We start from the raw sequence: 22,995 nt of genomic DNA on the forward strand, positions 1-22,995 counted from the left end.
AAGGAAACAGGTTTAATTCTAGTCCATGAAGTGTGCTACTAGCCACTTAGAATGGATCTTTCTTGACAATCATTAGCAATAGAAAATACCAGCTTTGCTTAGGAAAAGATTCACCCAAAATTATAGTGCATAGTAACTAAGTAATTATGATCGTTGCAGCAAATGCTGGAACAATTACTTTTCAGATTTTACTTAAGCAGAGAACAGGATGATAGAATTCAGAGGCACTGTTTCATACCAATTAAAGTAAGGATGTGATTGAGGCATGAGTTTAACGACCCAACCAGCTAACACTGAAACAGCAATTTCTCTATAAATAAAATTTAACATGAATCCACACATTTGCAAGGACACTTTTCAGTTTGTGTTAGTGCCAGATTAAACTGGAAGCTTGTGATGAAGGCTTATTTTCTAAATTTCTTTTAGAAATTTGGATAGTAAAGAATGCTTTTTGAAATTAAGTTCCCTTCTAAAAGATAACTAAATTTAGTTTTCACACAACCTAATAAAATTGTGCTCAAGACCTTGAGGCAGGATACTACTAGGAATTCACCACATGACTTCTGCATCCTGGCAACAAATTACACTTTTTTACTCATCTGCATGATTGAAGCCAATCACCTGCACTGATTCATGTTGACACTTATCTCTGCAATTAATCAGTCAGGCAGCTAAATTTTATCCCCACCTGAAAAAATATCTCTATTAATGCTGAATATAAAATTGTGTGCCGTATACATAGAGCTATTAGAAATTTTAGCTCTATAATGGGTAAAGGCATTACTCGGAATGGCACTTAGTCACACAGATGTTTCTAGGTTCAATCCCTGGCCTCTGCTGAGTTAGCTGACAACAATTGGGCTGAAGAATATTGTTTTATAGTACGCCTGGGCTACAGAGACAAAAGTAATTGAAAAGAAAATCAGCCAGGGCCCCATACCACCCAGTGCCCTCTGCAGAAATTATGGTGCGGATGTCAGGTGAGAATGGGACGAAGTTGGTTGTGGTGCTCTCCTTAGCCTGCCTTCACTTAATTCAGTTCCTACATGAAAAATGGCCAAATCATTAAAGCATCTGTAGCTGCCAGCACCTGTGAGGGCATATTCCTCCAGCGCATGCGGGCATCTTTAGACAGGAAGGAGGGGTGAAAGGAAAACCTTAGCTCACCGTTTTATTTTGATCTTGACTATGAGATGGAAAGGAAGATGCATCCAAAATGAAGAATCTGGATTCTAATGTGGCTCTTTTCTCCCCACATTAAATTACAATTACAAATTGGCGGCTATAAACAGGTTCACTGAGGAATTTCCATAAAATCCAGTTCAGCAGCTGACTGACTGACTTGTTTGATAGTTTGAACAACCATTAAGCTTCTGTTTCAGCTTCTATGATCTTCACTAGTTTTCAGCCAGATCAGCAGCTTCATTTATATAACATTCAATCTGGGGGGCGGGAATAGGGTGCCTCAGTCCTGCTCTGAACAACTCTAACTCCTCTTGATTGGTAATAAAGCACTGTTGGAACTGGTCATGCAGACCTCTGTGACCTAAGCTGTGTCATATTTTCATAGCAGGAGCTATGGTAGTGGATGCCAGTAGTTGCTTCAAAGAATTTGAATTTGAAAAAGAAACACTTGGTTGGCATCCTTCAATCTATGAAAGATGGACAAATTAAAACACTATGGAAAGAATATCCCATGTTGAAAAAAAATCTATTGCTTAACTTGAGCAAAATGTTTGCAGGTTCTTTTAGACAACTATTTTAACACTATGTTCAGATGATCTTGCAACCTTTAATATATGCAGAAGCCCAACATGTTTTGAAGCACTGCATAAAATTAGCATTTATTAATCCAGAAGTATTAACTACTTCCCTAAAGCATCAAGTCCAGTTTTATGATCATGCAGTTATTTTCTACACAACATGCAGATCTAATGAGAAATCAGTACCCAACCCATGATTCAATCGTTAATTGCCAAAAACAAATAACTACTGATCAGTCATCAAATCACTGTGATTTATTTAAAGATACAAGTCAGCGCTAAAAACCAAATGTTTACCTCGTCTTCTCCCATAACTTCTTGCTGCATGCAAACAAAGGATAAATAGGATTTATCAGTGTGCACTTAAAGTTCACAAACTGTAAGGCAAGCAGGTAAAAATCAAAATCTTTACAACAAATCAACTGGAACAGTTTTATGAATTTGCATCCCTTTATGTACATGACGACTGAATTTTGTTCAGCTATAAACTGACAAATTTCTGAATTTCAAAATGTGTAGTCATAAACTCAAGAATGCCCTTCATACAAATGGCAAAATAAAATGAGCTAAGTTATCAAAGATTACTTATGTAAATCAAATCTTTAGATCAAATTCTCTACATTAATTGTACAATAATAATTCTTCAAAAAGATTTCAGTCCGTACCACTATAGAATAATAAACATATACACAAGTGATAAGTGACTGTTGCTGGTAATGCATGTTTCAGAATTATTACATATTTACTTGGCAATATGACATTTATAGGGTCACAAATTACTTTCTCTGGTAACTGAGGCAGGTTTATAAAAATCCAGAATCAGTATAATTTTCACAAGAGTACAAAGAGCAGTCTTGAAAGTAGAAATACGGTTAATGCTCCACATGTAAAATGCTTTCGGAAGGAGGAAGGAGTCAAGAATATTTCGCACAATTATGACGATGACAATTATGTCTAGCCCCTTCCCTACTTGAATTTGATAGACTGCTAAACATTAAAGGCTGAGTTGCACCATTGTAAAAAGCTTACTCGTTTGTTTCCTACTTGTACTCTTAAAATTACTATTGCATCCAGTTCTGGTCACCACACTTTAGGAAAGATGTGAGGGTCCTTGAAAGTGTGCAGAGGAGATTTCCCAGAATAGTTCCAGGGATGAGGGATTTTAACTACAAGGTTAGGTTGGAGAATCTGGGGCTGTTCGCCTTGGAGCAAGGGAGATTTGATCGAGGTGTACAAGATTATAACAGATTTAGATAAGGTAGACAAAGAAAGCTGTTCCCATTAGCTGATGGTATAAAGACTAGGATACAGATTTAAGGTTTTGGGCAAGAGATGCAGGGCTATGTGAGAAAGGACTTTTTTAAAAAATACAGCGAGTTGTATTGATCTGGAACACACTGCTTACGAAGGTGGTGGGAAGCAGGGCTAGGGGGAAATAGAGTGGGGGAATGGAACTGACTGGATTGCTCTATAGAGAGCTGGCCTGGATTCTATGGACTGAACGGTCCCTTCTGTGCTGTAAAGACTCTATGATCTCTACCTGCTTTTAAAAAAAAATATTGAAAGCATCAAAACACAGTGTTAGCATACATAAAAAGGGTTGGAATGAACATTTACTACCAACCAAAAATGTAACATTTTGAAATGTAAATAGCTGAGGTCACCAGGCCACCATGAGGTTCACCATGACTATAAGATGACCAGCACGTTGTTTTTTTTTTAAAAAAACAATCGGAAAGAGAAATTGCAATCAACACTTTTTTTTGAATAAGTGAAAACTGGTAGAATTTGAATGGGTAATTAAATTGGAGTCAAGTCTGCAACATGACTATGGGAGAAAACAGATTATCATATAAAAATCTGGTCAGGCTCTTGGAGCCAGAACTGTTTATTAGCTTTTGAATAAAGTTGTATACATAACTGGGTTGCTTAGGCTACACAAATACCCTGGAAATGTCACTGTCCAAACTGGGAGTCCAAAATGTATTCAATGTGTTGTATAAGATATTCTTCTTTGGCCTCCTTGTCTCGAGAGACAATGGGTAAGCGCCTGGAGGTGGTCAGTGGTTTGTGGAGCAGCACCTGGAGTGGCTATAAAGGCCAATTCTAGAGTGACAGACTCTTCCACAGGTGCTGCAGAAAAATTTGTTTGTCTGGGCTGTTACACAGTTGGCTCTCCCCTTGCGCTTCTGTCTTTTTTCCTGCCAACTGCTAAGTCTCTTCAACTCGCCACACTTTAGCCCTGCCTTTATGGATGCCCACCAGCTCTGGCGATCGCTGGCAACTGACTCCCATGACTTGTGATCCATGTCACAGGACTTCATGTCACGTTTACAGACGTCTTTAAAGCGGAGACATGGACGGCCTGTGGGTCTGATACCAGTATAAGATATACAAGGTACTTTATCCAATGACTTTCAGAATATATTTGTGTAAATAGATTATGAAAGGAAGTATGTGAAACATGCAGCAGACTGTTCAGCAATATATAATCACTTAGCATTTAAGTTGAATAGCAAATATTGATGTAATGCATAACTGATGCTAATAAAAGTAAATATTATGAAAGATCTATCTTTCAGTGTACCAGGTGCAGCAAGGGGAAATAAAACCGGTTGAACAAACATTACAAGTCTATCCGTACTGTGAAACAACAATTGTCAAGGAAAACAAAATAATTAATATGTGTGCACTTTATAAATCACTGTTAAGACTACATTTGGCAATACTGTACCTGTTTTGGGTCTGAATACTCAAAAGATAAAGGGCACCATAAAGAGGTCAAAAGGCAATGGAGAAAGTAATGGGTGTCAAATCAAGAATCACCTTCAAAGCTGTGATCTTTCAATAGCCACTGTACCATAATCAGTGAATTCATGCACCCTAACTAGAGAAACACAAACCTTTGCCCCAGTCATGTTGACAGCCTTTCAGACGTCTAATTTCATATGAACCTTTTCTCCATTTTACAAATACATTTGAGAGGAAATGTTAATAATTAAACCAGAACAGAGAAGCATTTTCTCTTCACATGCAATTCCGATGGCCTTTTTGAAATTGGGATGCATGTGCTCCATGAATAAAAAAGACACTAACCAGAAACTGGGAGAAGAGTTAAGGAAGGTGACTGAAGGCAAGATTGAAGAAGTAGATTTTGAGGAGGCTTTTGAAGGTGAGAAAGATGTAGTGAGGCAGGAGGGTTTGAGAAGAGGAAAAATCACAGGTTTGGGCAATAGCTGAACATCACTCTCATTTTGCAGTTTCTGCTTTGTGTTATGATGAGCATCTATGCAAATTTCAAAAGTGATCTTTGCTACTTCCTCTAAGTATTTTATATTGGTGCGATAGGTTATCAAGCTTTACTTTTGACGTTGCACTAGAAACCATTTAAAATATGGCTTGCTTTCAAGTAGTCATTTCCTGAAGGGTGCAAATACCTTCTGTTCAGCATCTACAGTAATGTTAGGTGGTGAAACTTTATCAGTTGCAAGGCAGATTAGTTCTCAGTGGTCATCACTGAAAGAGAAATGGATCGATCAACTTGCTGTTACACCTTTCCATCAAAGCTTTGACATGAACATTATTCCCTGCCCTGTCCAATCTACATGTTAACCCCTGGAAATGACATCCACGCCTTGCACATGTAAGCTAATGACAGCCAGCTCCACCTTTCCATCACCTCTTTCGATCCATCCAATGCCCATGTTGTCAAGACGATTTGTCTGACAGCTAGTCTGGGATGAGTTGCAATTTACTTTGGGAAGACCAATGTCCCCACCACAAACCTGTATCAATCCCATTTGTGACCACTACCTCAGTCTGAACTAGATGGTTTGAAACTTCAACATCCGATTCAAACCTAAACCACACTTTCAAACCCACATCCTCTCTGTGAGGAAGATTGCCAACTTCCAAGTCTAACACTGCCCTCCTCTGCCCTAGCTCAGCTCATCTGCTGCTGTCACCTTCATTCATGTCTTTATCACCTCCAAATTCAACTATTCCACTGCTCACTCAGCTAAATTCCCATCCCCCACTTTCCATAAATTTCATCTTATTGAAGAGTCCGCTGTCTATATCCTAACCCACACTAAGCGTGTAATTTTATCAAAATTAGTACCTGCCGAAACAGCATGACCGTTAGCATGACAGGAATATATTGGACTCTCCAGTTGGCTTTGCTGTAGCTCTTTAACTGAGCCACGGCATTAACATCCCGCTTTCAGGTTCCCCGACCAAATCGGGGAGGACAGGTGGGATCACACACTGAATCTAACAAAGGAAGAATTTCTAATTAAATGGGCCACGGCATGGATTAGAATTCCTCATATGTACATGGATTTTTGAGACTACAGTAACCATAGGAATGAAGAGACCCAGGACTCTTACCTGGAGGTCCTGCTATGGGAACTGAGATGCTGCGGTGAAGCAGCTTTTCCAAGCATGGAAGAAAGAGGACAACCTCTCCAAAGTAGACGTCGATGGAAGTGACTGAGGAAGTCTGCAGCAAAATGCAGGCCCACCAAGCTGCAGACAGTGCACCAAGAGGATCCAGGATCTCAGGAGGGCAGGAAAGATGAGTGACATAACACTTTCAGGTGCCAAGCCTCACAGTGACTTTCCCAGCGTTCTCTTGCACAACACTCCTCAGAATAACACGCTTTGCAGCTCCACTCATTCCTCTCTACAGACACGTCACATCCCCATCTGAACAGCCAACACGCTCACTCACCCTCATTCGACTGCCCTTTCACAGCCATGCCTCACAGTCACCCACCACAAATATTATCTTTCCCTCCTATCCACACAAATCATTAACATTCATAGCTCTCTTCTTTTTCTCCTGCAGAAGAACCACATTGGGAATAGCCCTCCACTGACAGGCATCTCAATGGCCACTGACAATCTGTGCCCACCTGCTCCACTCCTCAAGAGGCTGCAGATGTTGCATCTATCTGCTATGAAAACCTGAGCCTCCTGAGGCACTGGTGTTCACACATCAAGAGCGCTGATCTTCGGCCTGTAGATCCTGTGTTTGGGGGGGGGGGGGGGGGAAGAGGGTGGAGTGGTTCTCACCTCCTTGGAACTTTATCTCTATGTCCATCCCCTTGTCCTGTGGAACTGCATGTGGCTGAGAGGACAGCTGTTGGCGTTGCTGCTCCTCTTGCTCTTCATCAGAAGTGTAAAGTAGAGCTGCAAAAGCCGCTCCCATGCTGTAGTGAAGGCTAGCACTGGGGAAGTGCAGCTGAAGACGAGTGACTTCCAAGAAGTTGTCAATCACCATTCAAGCACTCAAAGCAACCTCTCACCTGGCCATGGTTGGAGCTCTTCAATTTCACTGATCAAAAGCTTCCCAGCCTGCCAGTTACACTGAAAAACCATTCCCGCTGTGCACTCACCTTGGTGAACCTGGCAAGTTTCATAGCTCAGGAAATGGGTCCACTTCCTGTTAAACCCAGAATCCTTGATTAAAACAAAACTTAATTGCCTTTTAAAATATTTAAGTGCCTTACCTGACAGCAGGACAGGGATTCTCCACTAGCCTTCATAACCGCCCAGATGAAACCCAGATGAGGGCGGGATGTTGGGATACCATTCCAAAATCACTTTTAGGAGATTTAACTCCACCTGTACACCCAACCCAGCCTCCCCTCGTTTGTAAAATATCCGCCCTAAATCCCCCTGCCTATCACGTCTGATGTTGATTGCCTACAGTGGCTTGCAGTCTAAAAGTAACATTTTATTAAATCCCTCCATGTCCTGACCCCTCCTCATCTCAGCTCCTCCCATCAAATTTTCCAGCTATTTGACTCTGGCTTCTTGTGCATCCCTATCTCCTTTCAAACCACTTTGATGGTTGTACTTCAGATGCCTAGGGTTAATGATCTACAAGTCCCATCCAAAATCTCACTGTCTCAACAATTTCTCCTTTAAGGCCCTCCCTAAAACCCATCTCTTTGATCAAGCTTTTGGTTATCCCTTCCATATCTCCTTTGGGGCGGTATTCATTTTTGGTTTTTTTTTTAAGCTTAAAGATGCTATGTAAATTCATGTTTTTGTTGATATCATTGTAGCATATTGAAAGGAATCAATAAAAGAGAAAAAAATGTCAGGCAAAATAATTGTTCCATAGTTAGTGTCAATGCAGATATAAGCTCATATGTAGGATGACCCAAAGCATCTTGGTACAGAATGAATTGCATGTCTGGAATACTTCTGAAACTACAATATAAAATGCAGGGTTTTTACTTTGTGACAATGTTCTTCCAATGCCTAGAATGGAAATTTAATTCTATATCAGGCCAGCTTTCAGCAAAGTTTTGTTTTATTTGTCCTTGTGATTTGAGCATCATTGGCAAAGTCAGCATTTATTGCTCATCCCTAATTATCCTCGAGAAGGTGGTGCTGAGCCGCCTTCTTGAACTGCAGCAGTGTGTCACATGGTGTAGGTACACCCACACTGCTGTTAATGAGGGAGTTCCAGGATTTTGAACCAGCAACAGTGAAGGAACAGCAATATTGTTCCAAGTCAGGATAGTGTGTCACTTGGAGGGGAACAGAACTTGCAGATGATGGTGCCCCCATGCATCTACTGCCATTTTCCTTCTAGGTGGCAGAGGTTGCAGGTTAGGAAGGTGCAGTCAACGCAGCCTTGGTGAGTTGCTGCAGTGCATCTTGTAAATTGCGTCACTGGTGCAGGGAGTGAATGTTGAAGGTGGTGGATGGGGTGTTGATCAAGCAGGCTGGTTGCGCTGGATGGTGTAAAGCTTCTAGACTGCTGTTGGAGCTGCAATCTTCCAGGCAAGTGGAGAGCATTCCATCACACTCCTGACTTGTGCCTTGTAGATGGTGGACAGACATTGTGGAGACAGGAGGTGAGATACTCACTGCAGAATTCCCAGTCTCTGACCTGCTCTTGTAGCCACACAGCATTTATGTGGCTGGTCCAGTCAGTTTCTGGTCAATGGTAATCCCCGGGATGTTGATAGTGGGGAATTCAGTGATGGTAATGCCATTGAACATCAAGGGGAGATGGTTTGATTCTCTCTTGTTTAAGATGGTCATTGCCTGGCACTTGTGTGGCACAAAATGTTACTTGTCACTTATCAGCCCAAGCCTGGATGTTGTCCAGGTCTTTCTGCATGTGGACACAGGCTGCTTCAAAATCTGAGTCGTCGCTAATGGTGCTGAACATTGTACAGTGAACATCTCCACTTCTGACCTTATGATGAAGAGGTCATTGATAAAGCAGCTGAAGATGGTTGGGCCTAGGATACTACCCTCAGGAACTCCTGCAGTGATGTCCTGGGACTGAGATGATTGACCTCCAACAACCACAACCATCTTCTGTTGTGTTAGGTATGACTCCAACCAGCGGAAAGTTTTCCCGATTCCCATTAACTCCAGTTTTGCTTGGGCTCCTTAATGCTAAAGTCCGTCAAATGATGCCCTTGATGTCAATGGCAGTCACTCTCAACTCACCTCTGGAGTTCAGCTCTTTTGTCCATGTTTGAACCAAGGCTGTAATGAGGTCCGGAGTAGAGTGGCCCTGGCACAACCCAAACCGAACCTCAGTGAGCAGGTTATTGCTGAACAAGTGCCGCTTGATAGCACTATTGATGACACCTTCCATCACTTCGCTGATGATAGAGAGTAGACTGATAGGGTGGTAATTGGCCGAGCTGTATTTGTCCTGCTTTTTATGCACAGGACATACCTGGGCAATTTTACACATTGCCAGGCAGATGCCAGTGTTGCAGCTGTACTGGAACAGCTTGGCTAGCAGCGCGGCTAGTTCTGGGGCACAAGTCTTCAGTACTATTGCCAGAATGTTGTCAGGACCCATAGCCTTTGCAGTATCTAGTGCCTTCAGCCGTTTTGCGATATCACGTGGAATGAATCGGATTGGCTGAAGACTGGAATCTGTGATACTGGGTACCTCAGGAGGAGGCAGTGATCATAATAAGATCATAAGAACTAGGAGCAGGAGTAGGCCGTCCAGCCCCTCGAGCCTGCTCCGCCATTCAATAAGATCATGGCTGATCTTTTCGTGGACTCAGATTCACTTACCCGCGCTCTCACCGTATCCCTTAATTCCTTTATTGTTCAAAAAGATATCTACCTTAGCTTTAAAAACGTTTACTGAAGAAGCGTCAACTACTTCACTGGGCAAGGAATTCCAGAGATTAACAACCCTCTGGGTGAAGAAGTTCCTTCTTAATTCAGTCCTAAATCTGCTCCCTCTAATCTTGAGGCTATGCCCTCTTGTCCTAGCTTCACCTGCCAGTGGAAACATCCTCTCCACTTGTATCTTATCTATTCCCTTCATGATTTTATATGTTTCTATAAGATCCCCCCTCATTCTTCTGAATTCCAATGAATATAATCCCAATCTACTCAGTCTCTCCTCATAAGCCAACCCCCTCAACTCCGGAATCAACCTAGTGAACCTCCTCTGCACCCTCTCCAGTGCCAGCACATCCTTTATCAAGTAAAGAGACCAAAACTGCACACAGTACTCCAGGTGCGGCCTCACCAGTACCTTATACAGCTGCAACATAACCTCTCTGCTTTTAAACTCAATCCCTTTAGCAATGAAGGACAAAATTTCATTTGCCTTCCTAATTACTTGCTGTACCTGCAGACCAACCTTCTGCGATTCATGCACAAGGACACCCAGGTCCCTCTGCATAGCAGCATGCTGCAACTTTTTACCATTCAAGTAATAATCCTTTTTACTGTTACTCCTACCGAAATGAATGACTTCACATTTATTAACATTGTATTCCATCTGGCAGACCTTTGCCCACTCACTCAATGTATCTATGTTCCTCTGCAAAGTTTCACAGTCATCTGCACACTTTGCTCTGCCACTCATCTTAGAGTCATCTGCAAACTTTGACACCCTACACGTGGTCCCCAACTCCAAATCATCTATATAAATTGTAAATAATTGCGGTCCCAACACCGATCCCTGAGGCACACCACTAGTGACTGATTGCCAACCAGAATAGCACTCATTTATCCCCACTCTCTGCTTCCTGTTAGTCAACCAATCCTCTATCCATGCTAATACTTTACCCCTAACGCCATGCATCCTTATCTTATGCAGCAGCCTCTTATGCGACACCTTGTCGAAGGCCTTCTGGAAATCTAGGTACACCACATCCACTGGGTCCTCATTGTCCACCTTACTCGTAATGAGCAACCTGACCATGGTACAGAAGCCATTCAAGTGGATGGAGAAAAAAGGAAATGTAGTGGTAGTAGGGGACAGTATAGTTAGGGGGATTGACACTGCTCTCTGCAGCAAAGAGCAAGAGTCCAGACAGCTGTGTTGCCTGCCTCATGCTCGGGTTCGGGACATGTGCTCAGGGCTGGAGAGGAACCTACAGTGGGAGGGGGAGAATCCAGTCGTCGTGGTCCATGTAGCTACCAACGACATAGGCAGGACAAGGAAAGAGGTTCTGCATAGTCAGTATGAGGAACTAGGCGCCAAATTAAGAAGCAGAAGCATTGAATGGCAGAGCAGGCTCGACGGGTCAACTGGTCTACTCCTGCTCCTAATTCGTATGTTTGAAATCTACCCCATTTAGCATGGTGGTTGTGCCACACAACAGGATGGTGGATATCCTCAATGTGAAGATGGGACTTTGCCTCCAGAAAAGGACTGCGCAATGATCATGCCTATGAATACTGTCATCCACAGATGCATCTGCAACAAATAGATTGGTGAGGGAGAGGTCAAGTAGGTTTTTCCCTCTTTGCAGTTCCCTCACCACCTGCTGCAGACAGAGTTTGGCAGATATGTCCTTTAGGATTTGACCAGCTCTGTCTGTATTGGTACTACCGAGCCACTCCTGGTCATGGACATTTAAGTCCCCCATCCAGAGTACATTCTGTGCCCGTGCTACTCTCAGTACTTCTTCCAAGCGGTGTGCAACATGGAGAAGCACTGAATCATCAGTCGAGGGAGGGCAGCAATTGGTAATCAGCAGGAGATTTCCTTGCCCATTTTGACCTGATGCCATGAGACTTCATGAGGTCCGCAGCCAATGTTGAGAAGTCCCAGGGCAACTCCCTCCTGACTATACACCACTGTGCCACCACCTCTGGTGGGTCTGTCCTGCCAGTGGGGCAGGACATACCCAGGGATGGTGATGGTGGTGTCTGGAACCTTGTCTGTAAGGTATGATTCCATGAGTATGACTATGTCAGGCTGTTGCTTAACTGGTCTGTGGGACAGTTCACCCAATTTTGGCACAAGCCCCCAGATGTTAGTAAGGAGGACTGTGCAGGGTCAACAGGGCTGTGTTTGCCGTTTCCAGTGCCTTGGTCCATGCAAAGTGGTCCGTCCAGTTTCATACCTTTTCTTAGACTTCGTAGTGGTTTTGATACAACTGAGTGGCTTGCTAGGCCATTTCAGAGGGCATGTAAGAGTTAACCACATTGCTGCGGGTCTGGAGTCACATGTAGGCCAGACCAGGTAAGGACAGCAGATTTCCTTCTGTAAAGGACATTAGTGAACCAGATGTGTTTTTACAACAATCGACAATGGTTTCATGGTCACCATCACAGTAGCCTTTAATTCCATATTTATTAATTAAATTCAAATTTCACCATCTGGCGGGTGGGATTCAGACCCATGTCCCCAGAGCATTAACCTAGGCCTCTGGATTACTAGTCCAGCGACATTACCACTACGCCACTGCCTCCCCTCCAAGTAATATCTAAGAAAGGTAGGTGGTCATCACATTTTAAAAATAAAACATCTTGCCAATCATATGATGTTCTTCTGTTTTTCAAAAATGTACTGCCATACCAGGACTGAACAGAAAACATTATTTATAAGAATAAGATCTACTACTGTATGTATACATACAGTATCATAGCTTTTCTCATCATGCCGAACTTTTCCTATGCTGTCTGACTGTTTGTCCAACAATTCAGAGATCAGCCAGAACTTTCTCCAGCTCATCAGTGATGAGATCACACCTAAGCCCCAATTAACTCTCTTTCCAGCTGCTTGCTCAGGCTAATGCTGGTTTTGTCCAACCTCAGTGCCTTGTGATTGAGGTGAGCTTCAATCATTCCATCAATCACAACTTTTGAACTATTTTTCATTCTTTGCCCTTACCTCACTGCCATCTTACCTGATTCACACCTCCATTCTTTCCATTAGCAATCAATGCATGTATACTTGCTTTCAATGCAGGAAAATGCACATCAGGAGATAAAATTGAGACCTAAGCACGCTGTGAGAAGTGTTGGGATAGGTGGCTAATAATGCAGTTGAAGAGACAAGTTTGATGGAGGCTGCTGAATGTGGGAGCTGCAGGAAGGGTTTAAGAAAATAATTCCCAGGTGTAGTGGTGAAATGCCTGAAGTCTCTCCACTAATGACCAAGCAGAAGGAAAGGAACACATATGCACTTGTACACAGCAGAATAAATGCACTTAATACACACTACTGCAATTTTCCATAAATTTAAGCTTTCTAAAAACATGCATTGTTGGTATATTTTATGGCACAGAGGTCGGATTACCTAACAATATTTCAAATGTAAAGCTCAACAACCAGTCTTTACAAAATTACACACATTGCCATGGGGGTCGGGAAGGCATATCATCATAAACTTGGAGTATCATGGATTAGTGATGCAGGTTAAAACCCTTAATCCACAGGAGAAAATTACTGCAGCCTCCTTCTTAGGTCTATAACTTTAATGCAGTTACTTCTTTGTTCGTTAATGTGCTGACCTCGCTTTCCAATCACTGAATCCTTAGTCCGTTGTCCAAATATAAACATAACTTCCATGCATGCACATGCATGTGCACACACAACTATTCTCTTGCCTTGTGAAAACTGATAGACTGGTGACTCACTCAGAACGGGAACAGTATCATTGAGATTAACTTGTAGGTATTACTAGTCATCTTCGCAGAGAAAACATCCATATTTTACGTTTACAGTAGCATAGTGGTTATGTTACTGGACTAGTTATCTCAAGACACGAGTTCACATCCCCCTTAGCAGTTCGTGATTTTGAGTTCAGTTAATTATGTAAATCTGAAAACAAGCTGGTATTAGTAATAGTGACCATGAAGCGATTGTAAAACCCAACAAGTTCACTTTGGGGAAGGAGACCTGCTGTCCTTGTCCAGTCTGGCCAATATGTGAGAGTCCAGATACACTGCAATGTAGCAAGCCACTCCGGTGTATCAAACCGCTACAGAAATAAAACCAGATGGACGACCTGTCACCGGTCTAGGCATCAGATTCGGACATTGGAACTCCTTACTAGCATCTGGGGACTTGTGCCAAAATTGGGAAAGCTGTCCCACAGACTAGTCAAGCAATAGCTTGACTTGTAGTCACAGAATCATACATATAGTTATAGTCACAGAATCATACCAATCAGCCAACATCCCAGACTTCATCACCACCATCCCTGGCTATGTCCTGTCCCAACAGCAGGACAGACTCACCACATATGCTGACACAGTGGTATATAGTTGGGAGGTAGTGACCCTGGGAGTGCTCAACATGAATTCACAGGATCTGGAGTCAAAGAAACAGCTGAGGGCACTGGACACAGTAAAGACTAGGACCTCCAACAACATCCCAGCTCTAGTGCTGAAGACTTGTGTTCCAGGAATAACTGTGCGTCAAGCCAAGTTGTTCCAGTACAGCTACAACACCGATATCTACCTGACATTAAGTGGACAATTGCCCAGGTATGTCCTGTCCATAAAAAGCAGGACAAATCAAATCCAATCCAACTCCCATCAGTCCAATCTCAATCATCAGTAAAGTGATGGAAGGTGACATCGGCAGTGCTATCATGTGGCACTTACTCACCAATAACCTGCTCGCTATTGCTCAGTTTGGGTTCCACCACTTGGCACCAGACCTTAATATAGCCTTTGACCAAACATGGTTAAAACAGCTGAATTCCAGAAGCAAGGTAAGTGCAACTGCCCTTGACATCAAAGCAGCATTTGACAGAATATAGCACCAAGGAACCCCAGTAAAATTGAAGTCAATGGGAATGAAGGGAAAAACTCTCCACTGGCTGGAGGCATATCTAGCACAAAGGAAGATGGGTTGTGGTTGTTGGAGGCCAATCATCTCAGCCCCAGGGCACTGCTGCAGGAGCTCCTTAGTGCAGTGTTCCAGGTCCAACCAACTTCAGCTGCTTCATCAACGACCTTCCCTCCATTATAAGGTCAGAAGTGCGGACGTGCGCTGATGATTGCACAGTGTTCAGTTCCATTCATAATTCTTCAGGTACTGAAGCAATCCATGTCCACATCCAGGTTTGGACTAATAACTGACAAGTAATGTACATGCCACATAATGCCAGGCAATGAGCATCTCCAAAAGGAGCCCCATGACACTTAATGGGATTACCATGGTTGAATTCCCCACCATCAACAATCCTGGGGGTCATCGCTGACCAGAAATTTAACTGAACCAGACACAAGTACTGTAGCTACCAGAGCAAGTCAGAGGCTAGGTATTCTGCAGTGAGTGACCCACGTTCTGACGTTCCAAAGCCTTTCCATCATCTACAAGGTGTGTGATGGAATAATCTCCACTTCCTGGATGAGTACAACTCTATCACCTAGCAGAATAAGGGCATCCAGCACACTGGAACACCACCATCTCCAAATCATATACCAGCACAACTAGGAAATATATAGGTATTCCTTTATTGTCACTGGGTCAAAACCAAGGAACTCCCTATCTAACAACACTGTAGGAGTACCTTCATCATAGGGACTACAGTGGTTCAAGGCGGCAGCTCACCACCACTTTTTTTTTTAAAGGAAAATTAGGTATGGGCAATAAATGCTGGCCTTGTTGAAGTGCATGCATAATGCATAAATTAAAAAAAAACTTAATGTGGCAAGATAGTATTTGTTGCTTGTAATATACAGATACACACAATAAGTTGCTGACAACTGAGATGAGAAGGAGGAAAACAAATCTAATAACCCCAGTTAATGGATTAAAATCAAGCCAAGTGAGTGATTAAACTTTTTAAAAACACATTTAACCATAGCTCAGGACTCAAATAAAAACTGAAATAAAGTGAACAGAAAGTAGGATGATGTAAGGTCTCAGCTGAGCATCAAAACAAAATGTCAAAAGCAGAAGTCAAGATCAGATGGCTGAAGGCAACTGCTCATATTTTGTTTCAAACCAATGAGCACATTTGTGATTCTATCAAAGGCTAAGCAAAGCAGTGAAGTGTCATCAGCAATTGCTATTGGGTAGAAAAATCTTCACTGAACAGTCAAACACCAGTCACACAATTAAAATTTGTGAAGCATATATAGTTCTTCCAACAGCGCCAATAAACAATCATTTATCTCTAAATTTAAGATTGGCAGTTTTCTTCTAGAAGACTTATACTTTTCTTAAATCCAAACTATTATGTTGGAGAATATAGAAGCTAACAGGATTGTTTACTGAGACAGAAGATCAACAGATGGGCTAAACTACAAATGCATTCAATGTAGAGAACGGTTATAAAGTTTATTACAGCACTTTGTGCTTTGTTCTAAGTACTGACATTCTTTTAGAGCCACAATAATAAGCTTGGCCTGGATTTTGCTAAGTTGCTAAGTGACAGCACTGACCTCAAAAAAAGCTGCCCACAAAGATGTAGGCTGGAACTTTATGGGCTGTGCACGAGCAGATCTGGTGGGATAAGAGTTGATATATTTAGGCGGGAGGTGTTTTTTCAGATTCCTAACAGCGGGATATTTTAGAGAAATGAAGTCGGCAGCGGGTTTGCAGCGTTCCAACGCTCCCCAGCACGGTGGCGGATTGCAGCTTTGCATTCATTTAAATAACATGAATGCTCACTACCCTACGCATAGTTACCAGATTAAGTGAACAGCGAGCGCAATTCCTGTGCCATCCAGTTCACGATTGTTTTACCGTGGCGTGCAGCAGTCAGATTTGTGCAGTTGAGTCTCAGGTCTGTGCTCTTCTCTCTAACTCATCCGCAAAACAAATGCCAGCATTGGAATGGATGTTTGCCTCCAGGCTCGGCACCAACATGGGTGAATCTTCTCAGAGATGGCAGTGAAGGCATGGCGTGGGGGGACAGGTGCAGCTAGATGGAGGACCAGGGAAAGTAACTTGAGAACATGAGGGTGGGGCTTATCGGGTGCATGGAGAAGCAGGGGAAGACGGAGTAGTGCGCCCCGGGTGTTGAATGGTTGTTGTCGATGCTGCAGTTGCATGTTTCGGCTGGTGGGTGGATTATAGCCTTACAGTGCCAAGATATTGGCAAGGGCCTAAAGGGAGGGGTGAGTGCAATCAATGTCGGAGATCTGTGGGGCAAATAGAAGGTACTGGCTAGCAGAGGGAATGGTTACAGTCAACAGGGGCAAATGGATTCTGTAAGGGGTGGGGGGGGTTGGTCAAGACTATTGCTTGGGTATTTGACAACTTCATATGGAGGGGAATGGGTCTAGGCAACAATGGTCAGGTCGATGTAAGGAGGTTCAAGGCTAAGAGTCAGCATGTCAATAGTAATGGGAATAAGAACTGTGCATGGTAATGGGGGGAGGTTCAATCGTTAGAGGGAAAGTTAACGGTAACATTGGGTAGGTCAAGGGTGAGGGTTCAAGCTGGAAGGTTGCAGGAGGAGGCTGGAAGTTGGGGAAACCTGCTCTGAATTCCACACACACCATTTTCACCAACAATAATGGAAACCACATTGTCATGGTCCTGTAGATTTTTTTTCGGAATATGTGGTTTGACTTCAAGGCTTGCAAAGGATCAGTATTGCTTTAAGAACCAGCAAGCCTCAGGAATTATAGGAAGGTGCATTTTGTTGCCTTAGAAACAGCCATTTGGAGACTGCGATTCAAAGGGTGCTTTCTCATTACCATAGAAACAGCCACTGGGAGTAGGTTTCATGCAATACATTTGTTACAATACAGTTTTGAACTGGCTTTTAGTTGAAGACAGTGTGTTCTAACAGAACACAGACAGAGACATACAGACACAGCTGGTGTTGGCACCTGAAGAAAGAGCTCTCAACCATTTAAACTGAATGAATAGGAATTTAGTCTGTTTATTATCTCTCAAAATTCTAAGAAAAAGTCAAGTCAAAACAGAGATCTCTGGTAACTTAAATTGAAGAAAGGGAAGTTTGACTGTGACAATCTTTTATCCCTCAAAAACTCTAAAGTCAGCTTGATTCCATTGAAAGAGTTTGCAAGTCGTTAATTGTGAAATTCACTGGAGAAGGAAAGCAACATTCCGTGAGGACTTCAAGCAACACTGGACTGTAAATTTGCAAGGACTCAAATTTTTCTATTTTAAATGTTGTTTATATCTTCATAGTGTTTAAGAACTTAGTTCTTCGAATTAAAAAGAGTTAATTTGTTGATTTAAAGACACCTGGTTTGGTTAGCCTCATTTGGGGGTTAATAGATAGTACAATTTGGCTGGGTCTCTTTTTAGTTTGGAAAGTTTTAAATGATATGTTAGCCGATCTGTGGAGCGACAGGATTGAATTAACAGCGATGGTCCCATCACAATCAGAATCGTATATCTTGATTGGGGGCTTTGACAGGAGCGGTCGGTCATAACAACCTGGACACTGAAGGATAGCTTGGGGGATCTGCAGCAATGGTGCTGGAGTATCCCTCGTGAGCTCACCTGCTGGAGGTAAGGGGTCAAGGTCGAGGGTGAGGACGAGATGCCGCTTACCCTAGGGATGTCCCAGAGCAGCTGGCACGTGCTCCTCCTCCATCTGTGCGCATGATGGCACCTGCTTGTCTCCGAGGGGAAAGGGCACCCAGAAGGAAGGCCAGGTTAAAGGACTGCAATGCCTTATATGTGAGGTAAAGGTTTGCAAAGGAAATCCGACCAAGCCTGAACGCTGGACCTGGGGGTGCTCACGCTGGTTGTGGCTGCATTTATCCTGTACGAGACAGTGCAGACATAATGACATGGCATATGATGCATCACAACCATTGCTTACATGCATCAATGTCACTCATTCTGCAGTGGCTTTCATATGACACATCCATGTGCATAAACAATGCTAACCTTCATCTTGGCACAAAATCGTTTAGTGAATGCATTCCCTGTGCACGCTCCACTTTAAAGACACGAAGCCAGGGAGGAAAACAATGGAGCAGCCTTGCCAGGACCACTTACGCTCGCCGATCTGAGCAACTAATTGATTCGCTTGCGGCACTGCACCCATGTTCTACAAGTGACCCCACGGTTCGCGACCTCCTCTGCTACCTCCTTCTGGTCGCCTTGGTGAGACGGGAGGGCCTTCGCACTCCATCTGGAGGGAAGAGAACCTCCCTTCTTTCCCTGGTGGCCTGGAGGAGAATCTTCAGGGAAGCATCACTGAACCATGGGGTTGGTACCTGCCTACTGGCTGACATCTGACTCACTTGGCTGCAGAGATGTGATGTTAGTGGTGACTTTCACAAAATAAGAAAGACAAACATTTTGAATTAAGTAAAAGCTTCAATTTAGGCTAATCTGAAGATACTTACATGAAAGGCAAGCTGATGATCCTTGAGGTTGCAAGCACTGAATGTTTTATAGTTGTGGTGATCCTGGTACTTGAGCCGGTGACGGCAAGTTTCACCAATGAAAGGCTGCCCTTGCGGCATGATCAGTGTCCCCCATGCCCGTCGCCACACGATTCATTTACATATAAAATCGCTTGTGAAATGGGAGATGCAGTGGAAGCGGAATTTACGCCAATTTCCAGTTCCGCCGTCAGGAACGCTGTGGGACTCAAAATCCTTGCCCTAGTTTGGTAGGAATATGGGATTAGTGTAGGATTAGTATAAATGGGTGGTTGATGGTCGGCACAGACTCGGTGGGCCGAAGGGCCTGTTTCAGTGCTGTATCTCTAATCTAATCTAATCTAGTGATCTCTTTCCCAACGTCAGCTCAAGGGGACCTCTGGCTTCCAGCATCAGTCATGTCATCAAGCAGGCTAACCAGCCAATCATGTTGAAGAATTGTCACAGACAGCAAACCAGGAAGTAAAAACCACTGATTATCCTTCACTTTTTAATCATTTCACAGAGAACAAAATAAAGATTGGGACATACACATGGGATTAAGATCAAAAATAGATCAAACTTAGAAAAGGCATATTTTAAAAATCTGCTGGTTGTTATCAATGGAGAAATTTGTCATTCCACAAATATAAAATTAGTTTTTCAGGGCCAGAGAGGTGGTTGTTGTAATTATGAACTCAGTAGGGCGTTAAAAACCCAGTTACAGCTCATTCAACAGGGTAAGTTTTTCAAGGATGTTTAAAGCGAGATTAATAGCATAAAAGTGGAAGTTCACATCAGTTCAATTGATTTCTAAACATTTTCACATACGGGGCCTTCATCAGTGCACCCTGTGGAAGATCAGGAAATCACTGACAGCAACTTCTGGATTTCTACATTCAACTGTCCTTGCGTTGATATGAGAAATTGCTGTCAGTTTCAGAGTTTTATTAACAGCGAACACGGAGAGCTTCGCCTCATTACAACCTCCGAATCTGGGCTCTTATAATGTTAATTTGTAATTTGAACATAATTTAACACAGATTGCATTCACTGAACAAGTTTTCACCTTTACAAAAACAGTGACTACATTTCAAAAAGTAATTCATTAGCTGTGTAGCATTTTGGAGCATCCTCAAGATGTGTAACACATTATGTGAAAGGTAGTCTTTTTTCTCTCTAATCTATATTGCTCTGTGCCAATAGATGCTGTCACTATGGGGATGCCATAATTTTGTAATGGACAAATATTGCAAAATCTGGAATTTCATTACTTGTTTTATATGTACTGAATCTATACAAATTATATGTAAAGCAAAATTCATTAGGGAAAGAAGAGTGACTGGGTCAGCTAGTTGCCAAAGTACAAGGAAATCGATCAGCAAGTTTAAGAATATCCAAGCAAGTTAAATGAGAAACTGCAATAAGTAGAACTTCCGCTTACTGCATATGGAGTGAACATTTTCTTCCAGTATGGACACAGTCCACTTATTTAAATCCAGACAGCTTCCTGGCAACAGACAGAGCTTAGGAATTCCTTTGTGCACTGGTAAGCTGTTTGACCAGATAGAACATGCTACCAGCTGGGACATTGGCTTGCAAGCTTAAGAACTGAAAGGGAAGAATCCCTGCCCTAGTGACAGATCTACAACTCTAGATCCCATTACTTGAGTTATGCTGGCTGGTCAATCAACAATAATGCCTTGAATATTAAATATGTATTAATGCCTTTGACCTGCCTGGCTCTAGTATCAAATTTCCCAGTCTAACCATCTGGGGTTCCAATCTTCCATTGCCGGGCTTGCTACCTCACAGCCGCCTTCACCCTGAAGAGCCTCCATTTATCTCCCCAAACAGAGGAAGAAAGTCACTGATTGGAAACATAAATGGTATACAAGCTTTATTCCTTTGCTGCTAAATTGGCATTACTGTTAATGAAAATATGTTCTTTAAAGACTAGAACTACAATCATCATTTTGGTTTGATAATACAGCCAAACACATCTTGCAATTTAAGTTCAGTGGCTATGGAAATAAAAAGGTCTAAAAACTGATTTTCAGGTAATTTACATTTTTATAAATTTAACATATTGTGCCTACTAAGAACAAGGCCCAAGAACAAATCATTAAAAATCATATCTTCAAATATCTGTTTCCAGCTAGATTAAAGTGCTAGGAAGCTAATAGAATTCTGAAAATGGCTAAAAAGAAATTTGATATTGAATAGAGAAGTAAATGGGAGTTGGTTGGGCAGCATTATTGATTAGCTGACCATGAGAGAACTTCAATATTATAACAAGATGTACTGTACTAAATATATCTCTCTAATGTTGTATCCACAAAGCACATTTGTGCAAACTCACTCTTTCTCACACACGCTTAGAGGAAGTACCCAAGAAAAATTTGATACTCGCTATTGTGTTTGTACAGACCTGGTGTTTACATGCAGTGAAATACCAATAACTTTGCACTGTTGCACAAGACTAATAACACCGTTAATATAAAGAGATATAGCAACACTAACCTAGCTTGCCTTTGCTCAATAGTAGCACTAAGTGCCGAGTCAGGATACCGTGGGTTCAAGCCCAACTGCTGAGACTAGTACAAAACCTAGGCTGGTCCTTCAGTGCAGTACTGAGGGATTGCTGCACAGTTGGAAGCATCATCTTTCAGATGAGACATTAAACTGAGGGACTGTCTAGCTTGTCAGGTGGGCATAAAATTGCCCAAGGTACAATTTGAAGAAAAGCAGATAGATTTCCCATTGTCCAGGCCAACATTTAATCCTCAACCAACATCATTAAAAAAGATCATCTCATCATTATCTCATTGCTGTTTATGGGCCCCTGTGGTGTGCAAATTGGCTGCCCCATTTCCCTACAATAAAACAGTGGGTACATTTCAAAAGTACTTTCTTGGCTGCAAAGTGCTTTTAGACCTCCTGAAATTGAGAGGGGCATTACTTAAATGCAAGATCTTGCTTTGTTTTATTCAATAAAACTTTGGAAAGGATTTAAAATAAAGCATATTACATTTTGTAAAGTATTAGCATAGTTTTATTAAATTAATACAAGTGGATGCCAAGACTTTGTTATTACATCACATTTTAACAGATAAATCAGTATTCCTTAGACTATGGTGGACAGAATTCCATTCCTCTTGCTTTAGCGTCTAACTGCATTCACATCTTGTTTGATGGTGTAAGACAAAGAACCAGAGGAAAGATGAGAATAAATATTCTTTCTTCCAGTAAAGCAAGCTATTTGAATCAACTTTTTTTTTTGAGGGGAAAGGACCACAATTTGATTATTAGAGAAGCTTCAAATACCACAGCCGCTTTGAGTTCAACTAAGGAGCAGGAAGAAACTGGCTTAGGAAGTCTAGAGGCCAGCGAAGGCAAGAATTTAAGTGCATTATCCTCTAGGTTAAGGCACAGTTTCAACAGCTATAGAGTTGTTGAATAAGTATTTCTTTTTATTTCAGCTTTCTACCATCTGCAGTATTTTGCTCAAAAATCTATCCAACATCAGGAATAAAGCGAGTCACCAAAGCTGTTAAAATCATGCATGTCACAATTCTACACAAATATTAAAGAAGGAAATTACACTGATATAGCACGTTCCATGATCTCAGACCATAGGAACAGGAGTAGGTCATTCAGGTCCTCGA

General features: G+C 42.3%; 1 protein-coding gene across 1 annotated transcript in view; it reads right to left on the reverse strand.

Moving 5' to 3' along the window:
- LOC137373102 (cytoplasmic polyadenylation element-binding protein 2-like) overlaps nucleotides 1-22,995 on the reverse strand; it is a 193,730-nt gene that overhangs the window by 62,863 nt on the left and 107,872 nt on the right. Inside the window, 1 exon segment of the mRNA XM_068037976.1 lies at nucleotides 2,061-2,084. Coding sequence (XP_067894077.1) covers nucleotides 2,061-2,084 — 24 coding nt within the window.

This window comes from Heterodontus francisci, chromosome 1 (genome assembly GCF_036365525.1).
Source record: "Heterodontus francisci isolate sHetFra1 chromosome 1, sHetFra1.hap1, whole genome shotgun sequence".
In the NCBI taxonomy this organism is placed as follows: Eukaryota; Metazoa; Chordata; class Chondrichthyes; order Heterodontiformes; family Heterodontidae; genus Heterodontus; species Heterodontus francisci.